Source organism: Miscanthus floridulus, chromosome 8, assembly GCF_019320115.1.
Source record: "Miscanthus floridulus cultivar M001 chromosome 8, ASM1932011v1, whole genome shotgun sequence".
Lineage (NCBI taxonomy): Eukaryota > Viridiplantae > Streptophyta > Magnoliopsida > Poales > Poaceae > Miscanthus > Miscanthus floridulus.
Genome location: NC_089587.1, coordinates 72,216,471 through 72,228,854, shown reverse-complemented (window position 1 = coordinate 72,228,854; position 12,384 = coordinate 72,216,471). Strand labels below are relative to the sequence as shown.

At 44.2% G+C, this 12,384-nt stretch overlaps 1 protein-coding gene across 1 annotated transcript; it reads right to left on the bottom strand.

Moving 5' to 3' along the window:
• Window positions 1-7,460: 7,460 nt before the first annotated feature.
• LOC136472560 (anthocyanidin 5,3-O-glucosyltransferase-like) lies at window positions 7,461-9,640 on the bottom strand. The gene is made up of 2 exons (XM_066470259.1): window positions 7,973-9,640; window positions 7,461-7,762 (listed from the first exon to the last, which is right to left on the bottom strand). The coding sequence occupies exon 1, from the start codon at window positions 9,508-9,510 to the stop codon at window positions 8,011-8,013; it is 1,500 nt and encodes a 499-aa protein (XP_066326356.1). The 5' UTR covers window positions 9,511-9,640; the 3' UTR covers window positions 7,461-7,762; window positions 7,973-8,010.
• Window positions 9,641-12,384: the final 2,744 nt, after the last annotated feature.

Sequence of the window (12,384 nt, the reverse complement as noted above, 5' to 3'; positions counted from 1 at the left end):
TTCACCAAAACCAAACTAGAGCTTTCACCAGCAGATAGAGATTCCACAAGGATATCATTATGGCATAGATTACAATACCCTTCATATGATTCCAAATCTAGGGTATCAAGGTACCTGAAATTTTAATCCACAGATGGGTCAACAATTGCAGAGAAGTCTAGGTTCAAGTGCTGATGAGTTGTTGCTCAGAGTAACCGAGATGATGAAGAATCAGTTCGGTTTGAAGCCAAAAGGCAAACCTTTTCGTACAAACGTCCATATCTAGATTTGTATGATTTGGTCGCTCTTCCAATAAATTACAGGCTCTCAGAGTTTGCTAAGTTCACTGGCTAAGATAGCATAAGTATAATAGAACATGACAGTCGGAATCTTACACAGTTGGGTGAAGCATCCATTGAAGAGGCCCATCGAGTTCGTTTCTTCTCCTTGTCCCTATCAGGACTAGCCTTCACTTAGTTTTCATCACTACCAGTCAATTCCATTGCTAATTAGGCTGACCTAGAGAAGAAGTTTTATACATATTTTTATACTAGGATAGGAGAAAAGAAAATTACCAATTTGACGACCATAAGGCAGAGAACTAATGAACCAGACACCGAGTTTCTTCAGAGGTTCCGCGAGACCAGGAATTTATGCTTCTCATTGAACTTGACTGATGATCAGCTAGCTACTTTGGCCGTTCAAGGATGTTGCCAACATGGAGAGAGAAGCTGTTGGGGCAAGAATTTGACAACTTGGGTCAGTTGGCTCAATGAGTGGCAGCGCTCAATAGCCAATTCTAGAATATGCGTAGAGATACACGAGTCTAGAAAAGTACTGCAATTGCCGAAGCCTATAATCCATATTCGGTCAATGACAGCTATGAGGACGACGAAGAAGAAGAAATTGCTATGGTCGAATGGAATTGGGATAAGAAGACAGCAATGGTGCCAAATCCTTAGGGAAAAAGTGTTGAAGAGAGCTATGATTTCGACGTCACAAAATCGGACAAGTTCTTCGATTTCTTGCTTAAAAAGGGACAGATCAAGTTGCCCGACAATCATGTTATGTTACCTCCTGATCAGTTGAAGAATAAGAAGTTATGCAAATTTCACAACGCTACTTCTCATTCTACTAATGAGTGTAGAGTTTTCCGATAGCATATATAGAGGGCTATTCAGTAAGGAAGGCTCAAATTTGATACACCTTGAAAGATAAAAGTTGATGATAATCCTTTCCTAAGAGATCAAAATATGGTTGATGCTAGGCTGCTCAAAGGAAAGACTAAGGTCCTAACATCGACCAGAGTAAAAAAACTAGAATAGTCGATCCCGAGATGCAAATATCGGCTGATGAATATAGAGAGGTTAGAAGGCGTCGTGACCAAGAAAAGAGTCGATACGAACAGGGAGAGATGTCAAGGGACGGGGCAATAAGGCCGCATGTCAAATCTTGAATTTTGTTGAACAAATAGCAACGGTAGAAGGAGAAGGATTATCAGCGATGGCTAGAAGAGAAAGAATACCAGCATCAACAGGAGAAAGAGAGAAATAACTGCCCAGAGTGCAGCGAGCAATATTGGGAGTTTAGGCAATCTCAAGCCAACCGCTGGTCGATCCATGCTCAACATGAGTATCATCATAATAATATGGATCGGCGCTTAAAAAATAGAAGTGCTCATGATCGGCTTGGGAAGCGAGTTGTTGATCAAAACTAGGCTGATTATGAAGAAAAAAGTAATGAGGAAGAATATGTTTGGCAGGAAGGGCAATGGTGTCCAAGAGGTTTGACAAGAAGCCAGAAAAGAAGGGTACAACGCCTAAGGAACAGAGAGTTAGGATAGGTTCAGGCATCTGGTAGACCTCAAGTGTGGCGCGCTAAACAAACAGCTGATAGGGGTCAACCATCGGCTAATATCCAAATGGCTTTTCTATTGCCATCAGAATTTAGAGCTCCAGCAGACCAAGAAGTCTATTCAGATTTTGATGAATCAGAGTGTGATGAAATAGTTGCCAAGTTAACAGTGATACAGTAGGCTATATTCGATAAGCCAGTCAAGCATCGCCACTTAAAGGCATTATATGTAAAAGGTTTTGTTGATGGGAAGCCGATGAGCAAGATGTTGGTAGATAGAGGTGCTTCTGTCAATCTTATGCCTTACACCACTTTTCGTAAACTTGGCAAGGGACTAGGAGATTTGATTGAGACCGACATGATGCTTAAGGATTTTGGGGGTGATGCATTCAAGACCAGGGGGGCAATGAACGTCGAATTGATAATCGGAAGTAAGACTTTGCTCACCGCATTCTTCGTCATTAATGGAAAAAGGTTCATATAGTCTACTCCTTGGTTGTGACTGGATTCATGTAAATTGTTGTGTACCATCAACCATGCATCAATGTTTGATTCAGTGACATGGAGATGATGTTGAGCTGGTTCACGCTGATGAATCTGTGAGTATCGCAACAGCCGATCCAGTGTATTGGGAACTAGAAGACTTCGAGTGTTTTTCTGGCAAGCTATGCAAAGGAGGCTTCATTAAGATCAATAATGAAAGCCAACAGCCGATCCAAGCAATCGACTCTGAGAGTTTGTTTTAATGGATAATCCAATAGATGGCACAGGTGGTAAGCTAAGACATGGCTTCACGGCGGCCGATGGATTAAAAGAGATAGACATTGGTCCTAGGGATAGGCCTAAGCCGACGTATGTAAGCGCTAAGTTGGATCCTGAGTACAAGCCAGAGTTGATATATTTATTAAAGGAAATTTAAAGATTGTTTTACTTAATGAGATGCTTGGCCTAGATCGGTCAGTTGTTGAAACTTTGGTCTGAAGAGTTCTGGTGCAACCTGTCAAGAAGCGATCGATGGAAAATGTTTGAAGGAATATTATCCTAGCGTTTGGATCAACACTTGACAGCCGATTTGTTCAGTCATCGGCCCTAATAGCCGGTACCAGAAGGGTATCGCCTTTAGTTCAAAATTAACCCCAAAAGGGAGAAAAATCTATACGAGATGTATTACCTATAGAGCAAAATCAAACGTAGGAAAAATCTTGACACTGCAGAAAGTACACAAATACAATCATAGAAAGACAGAAAATTTTATTCATTGATCAGTTTGCCCTAAATACAAACTAATCGAAGACATTGTTTATCACATCCTGAGCAGATATGATGTCCACGATGGCCTCCGCTCCATCGACGAACTCCTTAATCAAGTCTTCGTGCTCCTCGGGGTCGTCGCCCATCGGGAAACCAGTCTCCATGGTATGGAGCTCGTACCCGGTCTAGACCTACGTCGCGGCCAGCGCCACCGATGCGCCATGACGGATGCCATGAACGGCGATCTTCTGGACGCGGGCCGAAACATCATGGAGGCAGGCGTTGATGTGGGGGTCTCGGTTATTTAGTCGATTTTCCCGTCTGACTGCTCCCGAAGCGGCACACTTGGAACTGTCTGGGCAAGACCGGCATGGTCTATCATAAACTACTGATAAACTTTCTCTCCTTATCAATTGCAGGTCAAATTGACTGGCATGCCTCGGGAGGAATTCGCAGGGTCGACGGGTCCTACGATTGAAGCTAAACGGATCTCCGGGCTCATCCTAAGCAGATCCTTTCGGCTTGCTGTGTGCCAGGCGCATTGACACATTTTTGCGCCGACACAATTATTATGGTGTTGAAAGTTTATATTATTTTTTAAAAATATCTTGACGGCCTCAAATGCAAAGACTCAAAACTAGAAAGTTGTAGACTCATCAAAGGCTACAATTTTTATATAAAAATATCTTTATTTGACCATACAAGAAATATACGATTTTTCTAAGGCGACTGGCGCTGGTAAATGATTATTATGCTACTGAAACCTTATATTATTTTTAGATCATCTTAATGACCTCGAATGAAAAATCTCAAAACTAAAGGGTGGTAGATCTCATCGAGGGCTACAACCTTCATATAAAATGTCTTATTTGACACCATACAAGGAATATATGATTTTTCTAAGACAACCAGAGCTAGCACGTGGTTATTAGAGTGACATTGACACTGCAACACATTTAATTTGTCAGTTGGGTAATCATAGAAAGTCTGCAAGGATCTGAATGCGAAAGGCTAGGGGTTTTCTACTTTGCATCGAAGTAGAGGTAAACCCAGTGGCGGAGCATGCCTCTCCCAAAGTGGCTAGTCGAGAGAAGCCTCCAAGCATAAAAACATTTTATTTTTAATCATTTTTTAAATCTTATTTTAATAATAACCAATCCATTTTTATTTTATTTCTAATTCTTTTGGTCGCGCCAACACTTGACATGGCAAATTCACGCTGTCACATCACATGCCTTGGCGTGTACTAAGATCTGCTATGTTAAATGACAATTTCTATATGATAAATCTTGTCACGTCATTCCTGTTGGTATGGCAATATTATTTTACCGCGTCAATGGGAATGTTGCGATAAGCCTCAACTATAAAAAACTGTATCTTTTCCATACAGTACTGGATGGAGATGATTTTTATATTAACAACTTCAAATGAAAAACTCGAAACTAAAAGTTATATATATTATCAAAAACTATAATTTTCGTTTAAAAATTATCTTCATTTTAGATGCTTGGAGGCTTCTCCTGACTAGCCAGACAGGAAGAGGCAACCTCCGCCACTAGCTTTACCTACCTCGGTGCACGTAGCACGTGCTCCTCAGAGCCACTGTACGTCGTTGGTGCGGCAGGTTATACGTAAGTAGACAAGGTTAAATGAGATGATGATTAAATGCGCTGGTCCAATGATTGTTGCACCGTACCAGCAACAATCACAGATTGACAGTACCAATACGTACCAGTACTTGACTTGGACCTTTTACAATGATTGTTGCATCCCAATTATAGTTACTCCCTCGGTCAAAAAAAAACACAACTATGGATTACTTGCCAATAAAGATAGTTCACGTTTGATTGAATTTCTAGTAAAAAATATTTATATTTATGACTCTAAATTAATTTATTATAAAATATATATTTTATAATTAGTCTAAGTTATTTATTCGATTATCATAAATATTGATATTTTTTCTATAACCGGTCAAACTCAAGGTACTGTAGTCGAGAACACTGTAGCGACGAGTTGTGCTGGGCCACGAACAGGGCCACTGTAACTCGGATACTATACACGTGGCCTACTGTAGTCGTGGAAACATCCGCAAAGGCTGCGTCGCCGCGCAGGCAGCGCCCTCCACGCTCCCGTGCAGACCGTCGCGCGCCGTCACGCCGGCCACGGATGCTCCTCACGCTCCCGTGCAGGCCGTCGCGCTCGCGTGCTGGCCAAATGACGAGCTGCTTGTTGGGTTAGAAAGCAGACTTCATAAGCTTTTCAACAAGTACTTATTCACCTCCAAAGGTTACGGGATTAAGGAGTTATGGCTGTTTTTTTTTATGGTCTGAACTGTCAAGGTCAGTCTTAGATGGCTTGTTGGTCCGATCCTCATGGTTCGATTGCTGTAGTTCGTCCCCACGTAGAGAAGCATCCTCATATTTATGTTTCTACCTAAGTACAACCAAAGTACAACACTTAGGTAGTATAATATTCTCATATATATTAAAGTTAATTTCAGCTAGGAGTGAGTTCACCTCTTTTCAGAGTCAGTTTGCACGACTATGCGTAATTGGCACTTCATACACTTGCTTATGTGTAACTTGAGTAACCGGTGGCATGTCCTCGTCACTCCCCCTCTCTCACATGCTCTTCTTGTTCCTGACGAAGAACAGATGGTAGCCGCGAGGAAAAAGATGGAGTTAGGAGAGAGAAAGAGAGAGAAAAGGCAATATTTATTAGGCAAGACATCTGCGTTGTGTGTGGTAGTTTGGGCTGCTATGAAAACGGTGCATAATTTTAAGCATTGAGACTGCCCTAATCTCTCTTACCTATCTCTCGGTCCAAGGTGGTCAAGAGCAAGGCCGAGGGATAGGGGGTGCGCGCAGGTCCTGCCCCCTCCTTTCCTATAATGTTATATATGACTCAAATCACTAGAGAGTAGATATAAATTAGCTAAGTATATCAATATCACTTGTTGATTTAGGAAAGGGACTAGTGAAAATCTATTTATCCAATGGTTGATAGGTTCCTAAGGGCACTCACAATGCAAGAAACTATTAGCAGTTTCTATAGCATAGGACATTATATCAAGAAACTATCATTCCCAATGCAAGATTTTCTATAGCATAGGATATAAGTAGTGATCGGGTACATTCTTTATTTTGGATAGAAGAAAAACCATATTTGCTCTCCCAACGCGGTTAGAGTAGTTTCTTGTCCATCGATAACCGTGAAGACCCAGTTTCTTATGCCCCGTTCTGTTGCAGAATCGGTTCCATTTCTCATAAGAATCACCAGAATATGTGCCAAGCGGGTATCTGGCGAAGTGATTCACCAGAGAAACGTTTCTCGTTTTTGTACTAGGAATGAGAATCACCCAAATATGTATTTCGTAGTGATTCTAGTTCATTTCAAGAAGAATTTGGATCAAAAGCCAAACGTTTCACCGATTCTTAATAAGTGATTCCTATTTCAATAGAGAAACGTTTCTAGAGAGAATCTGGATCTGAAAGTTTTCAGGAGAATCTGGATCCCTACCAAACGGGGCCTTAGTTAGACATGGTTTCTTGGACTTTTCTCTCTCTCCTCATTAAATCACTTGCCACATCAGCAAATTACCTATATGGTAGTGCAATTAATATATATAGAAATCACCGTAGTTTCTATACTGTGAGTGCCCTAAAATTAGTCATAACTCTCTTCTAGTATCTACTACGACCACTGAGAGGGCTCTTACATGTAGGGAACTTGTCAAGACACGTAGCAGAAGTAAGATTGCATATGGCTTTTTGTGAAGTTTCATGGTAGTTTGCATTGAAAAGAAACCGGTAGCCAAGATTAGTTCCAAAAATATTATTAAATCTTATGATCTAGTTGGTACTCATCGAGTTAAATTCAAGCTAGTAGAGATGTAACTAAAATAACTTTCTCTTATATTACCAAACATATGTTACATCATTTTTCTATGCGTGATATGAATAAATCGGTATATATGCATATGTATGATTATATATATCTTTATTTCACATTTATGTTTCTGTTTCATGAATTTTGTGGATGCTTGGTAGGTTGGTTCTCATAGGACTTCAATCATTTATATAGTTACAATTTATTTTCTTTTCGAGGGAAGGCCATACGTCGAGCTTTATTGATTCATGAGAATGGTCACATCCTTTACAAGATCTTCTAAAATAAAGCCGCTGAAGTTGCTGAAAATCCTACCGTTCTTCATGGTTTCGACCACCAATAAACAATCTGATTGAACGATTACAATTTATTTGAAGTATGGATGGTTGTCATCTAATAAACAAACTTTGAACAGAATGTCCTTACAACATCAACAAAGTGAAGCTCGATAGCCTCGATTATTGAGAGTTGGGCTGAAGAGACACACACAACTGAATTCTGAAACTGGAACACCTCATCCATGGGCGGAGGCAGCTGTGTGGCAAGGTTTGGCGGCCGCCATACCTAACCTTTATACAAAAGACTAGTATATTATGTGTATATACGTGAAATACAATACATGGCTGCGCTGGTGTCTGGTGGCTGGTCGTCCTGATCAAGTGATGGTCATGGGCCTACGGCAAAAACTCACAGAAGGAAGCTAATTTGTCCCGTACGTCTCTCTGGCCGATCGGCAATCCAGTCTCCGACTGTACGTCTTACTGGTCGCGCTGCCGTATGATGCTGGCTGAGTCTCAGTACAATTTTACAACGGATCAACATCAAAAAAATGGCACCACCAACGAATCATTTAGTGAGGTATTTTAAGTGCAGTGCTTTGCTTTTGAATTTCTGTTATATTTGCTGATCACAAAGTAATATATATATTTATATAATATTTTAATGAGTCCTCACATAATTACATTATACATGATTGACCTTTGTAAACCAGCCATACCTTAAAATTATTTCTGCCTCCGCCACTGACCTCATCAATCACATTATTCCTGCAGGGAGCACTGCACCTTGATGGAATGCATCGCAGAGTCTCTGCAAGGACGCATACGATGAGCCGCCCTCCTCGACGGCCATCCGGCAAGCCGCCTTCATCTCCCTCGCCTTCTCCCTCGCCGCCCTCCCCTCGGCGCCTCCCATGAGAGCTCGGACTGCCCGCTCCAGCTCGGCAGCCTCCACGAAGCTGTCCTCCTTCCTACGCACCTCCATCGCGACGGCGACCCCCATGCCGCCCACCTGCAGCGTGAAGGCGTTGTAGTGCTGCTCGGCGGCCCATGGCCACGGCAGCATGGGCACGCCGAACCACAGGCTCTCGAGCACCGAGTTCCACCCGCAGTGCGTGACGAAGCCTCCCACGGCGGCGTGCGCCAGGATCTCCTTCTGCGGCGCCCACCTGGGCCACACGAGGCCTCTGCCCTTTGTCCTCTCCGAGAAGCCCGGCGGGAGCAGCTCGGCCAGGTCCCCGTCGGAGGACAGCCTCGTCCCGTGCTCCGGCGGCCCGCGCAGCACCCACAGGAAGCGGTGGCCGCTGCGGTCCAGGGCGTGCGCGGTCTCGTGCGCCTGCCGTGCGGTGAAGAACCGCGCGCTGCCGAAGCAGAGGAACAGCACGGACACCGGCGGCTGCGTGTTGAGCCACCGCACGCACTCGTGTTCTTCCTGTTGCTGCCCCGCGTCCGCGGGCGGCGGAGTAGTAATGGTTGCGGCGAGGACCGGCCCGACGGCGTACACCGTCGGAGTGCGGTCTCCGCGCGTGCACCGCCCGTCGGCGATGGCCGCGAGCACGTGTGGCTCGAGCTCGGCAACGGTGTTGACGATGATGCCGGCGGCTTCCGTGTAGCGCCTGCCGTTGTACAGGAACCACCTGTAGGTCGGGACCTTCCTGTCCACCAGTCCCGACGGGAGGCAGGACGCGGGCACCGGCGGGAGCCCCGGCACGTGGACCTCCCCTCCGTCCATCTCCTCGAACTCGACGTCGCCGGCGCCGGCGGCCTCCTCGTCGAGCGCCGGGGAGCGCAGCAGGAGCGCGCACATGGCCGCGCTGCAGATGAGGTACACGTAGGTGGGCACCCCGAGGCCGTGCGCCGCGTCGAGCAGCGGCGTGCAGAAGATGTCCACCACGAGCGCGGCCACCGGGCACGCCAGGCCGGACACGGCCGCCCTAACGTGGGGCACGTACGGCTGCATGTTGAGGGAGATGAACTCCTCGGGGCCCGAGTAGGTGGCCACGGCCGGGGGCTCGGCTGCCGGGAGGTGGTGGAAGCGGATGGCGAGGCCGAGGCCGGCGGACTCCGTCTCCACCTCGCGGATGTGGTCGGCGATCTCGGACGCGCGCTTCTCCGACGGCGCCGGCATGATGAGCACGGTGAGCGTGAGAGGGCGTCTGCTGCGCGCGAGCAGCCGCTTGCCGGCCTCGATCATCGGCGCGAAGTGGCCGACGCCCCAGACGGGAACCAAGACGACGGTCGGGTCGGCGCTCGTCATGTTCGGTTCGGATTCGGGGTGGAACGGAAGGAAAGCCGACGAGCGAGGAGCGGAGTGAGTGACGAAAGAGGAGTGAGAGTAGAGATGGGAAAGAGAGAATGGGCCTGGAATCCCGCGATACCTGTCACCTTCTACACTGTCGCAACGAGCCAACGACACAAAGTGGGGCCCTGGCGAGTCAATGCGTTCACGCTCCAAGACCGCACCGGCGTTGCTGCCACGTCTCTGGCGAAGCTTTTGTGGCTGTGCGTTGTCACGGGCGAAAAGAAAAAAAAAAGTTTCATAGAGAGCGGGCTAGCACTGGGCTGCCAACAGGCCGCGAAGCGGCGGCTCTGCGGGCGGAAGAAAGAGAGGGAGAGTGTGGGCTCCGGCTGGGCCGTCTGTTCGGTTGGGCGAAAAGAGCAGAAAAGATAAGAAATGAGTTTTCATTTTCTAGATTTTGCAAAACTTACCCTACACTACAAAAAAAAAAAAAATACTACGCACCAGCATGAGTGCAACAAAGGTGCTCCTATGCTTTATATTTAATTAGATTTAGTTAATTGCTCAAAAATGTTTCCCTTCTAACTAATCTGACAACTAAACACCGATAAAGAATTGTTTCCCTTGGCAATATCTTCCTTCACTTCAATGATTTTGAGCAACTATCAGTGAAGAGACGGAGGTTGAAGACAAGGGTATAAACGACATTTCCCCCACCTTCTCTCTCTTGAATCCTGAGAAATGAATAAAATAATAAACACGGAGTGTTACGCCAAATGGATATGATTTTGTAATGGTACTGGACAAATTCCGCTCCAGGCGATGTCCATCAGCATATTACGTATTTTAACGGTGTCCTGCAGCAAAATTTAAATGGAATTTGAATGTAACTCAAACAAAACTTACGCTATATAATAAAAAATATTATGCACCAGAATGAATGCAACCAAGTTGTTCCTATGCCTCATATTTAATTAATTGCTTAAAATGTTATTTTGGCCTATGTTAAATGCATCAAAGATTGAATAAATTCACTCAATTTAATTACTAATTTAAAAATTCATTTTTCATTACCAGCGGAGGACTCAAGATGGCTAGGTACGTTTGTTCAGAAAATTGCAACAAAGATATGAATGGATAGATGATAAAAAGTTCTATGTTAATATAGCTCCTCTCAAGTTGGCATCCTAAGTACAAACTCAACTTTTCTAGTCAGCTTTCACAAGGTGCGCATTGAGTGTGACTTAGCCATTTGCTACAAATTGCTCTACACATGTTCATCAGTCCTTTTGAGTGGTGTGTCATCAACTTACCATAACAACCCAATAGGTGTTAACTCAACTTCTAGAACTAATAAGGACTCGAAACTATTATTCCTATTAGTCATGGGTGCCTATTGGTCCTTAAGGCTATGCTGAAATGACATGGTTTTTGACAAAAGAAAAAACCATCTCCATTGTAGGTTATCTATTTATTTAACCACTAGCTCTGCTCCTTTGCTATTCTCCATATACACATGATTTGATTGCTGCAGTGTGTCAACACTTGTGTAAAAGGTCATAAATGAGTTTTTTTTACCAGAAACATGGATGTCGATCTAGTCTGCAGATTGCATTGATAGTCATTAGTGTGTTTGTTTTGTGTACTAAAGATTTATATGAGTTTTTTTTTTACAAAGCATAAGGGTATTTTGACTAGAGAAAAGTCATTTAACCTTTAATTTCTCTTGCAATATGTCCGGATAGTCATTGTTGGCCGAATGGGACCCCTCCCTGTGCGTCGCGCTCTTTTCTGAGTGGAGAAAAGTGGAAACAAGTGAAAGTTGAAGGGCCTGGGTAAAAAAGAGGAGAGGTCAGGGCCCTTATTGAAAATGACAAGAGAGTGGTATCCTCGTCTTTTCTTATGGATCCTCCACGTTGGAGTGCTGACATCATATCAAATACTCCATCCGTCCCAATTTAACTGTCGTTTTTTGTGTCCGTGCCACGACTTTGACTCAATTTGTACAAAATATGTGCAGCATTTGTGTCTCTAAATAAATTTGTTAAAAAACTAGATTCAAAGATCTTTGCAATGATGCTAATTATGTATCATAAATAATAATATTTTTTAATATATATTTTTGTTAAAGTTGTTTCTCGGGAAGCGAGAACGACAGATATTCTGGGACGGAGAGAGTAGACGAATGTAAGCGAAATTTCGCCGACAGGGCATTCGGCGACAACATACTTGGAGGCAGAGAAGCTGATCGAGTTTGTGAAAATTATGAGAACTCTCACCGATTGGTACGACGACCTGCCCGACTTTGTTCACAAGAGCTGCTTGCTTTATGTCAGTGTATTCCCCTGGCATCGTCCAATTAGCTCTAATTCAAAGATGGATAGCCGAAGGATTAGTTGTCGCAGATGGCACCCTCAGTGACGAACAAGTTGCTCCCGGTTGTTTGGACAAGCTTGTTGACAGGAATATCATTGAGCTGGTGATGACTCTTGGTGCCTAAGCTGCAAGCTGCAAAGTGCACGGTGTAATGCGCGCTCGAGTTCATCATCCAAAAGTCAGTTTCAAAGAACTTCAGCGGCGTCCGCTGACTCTCCAAATAGTAGGAAACACATGTAACATGAAGCACTTGAATACAACATACATCTAAAATAGATGAAACATCTGTAATATACACTTGCAACGTATATGTGAAAATATATGCAACATCCGGATAGAACACTTGCAACTTGCAACATGAAAGCACTTGCTGCAACAGAAGACCGAAACAGATGAAATATTTTGGAACGTACTGTTGCAACATATGTGTGAAAACATATGCAATATCCAGATAAAAACGCTTGCAACATAGTCTGAAAATAGATGAAACATTTTGAACAAACGCTTGCAACATGC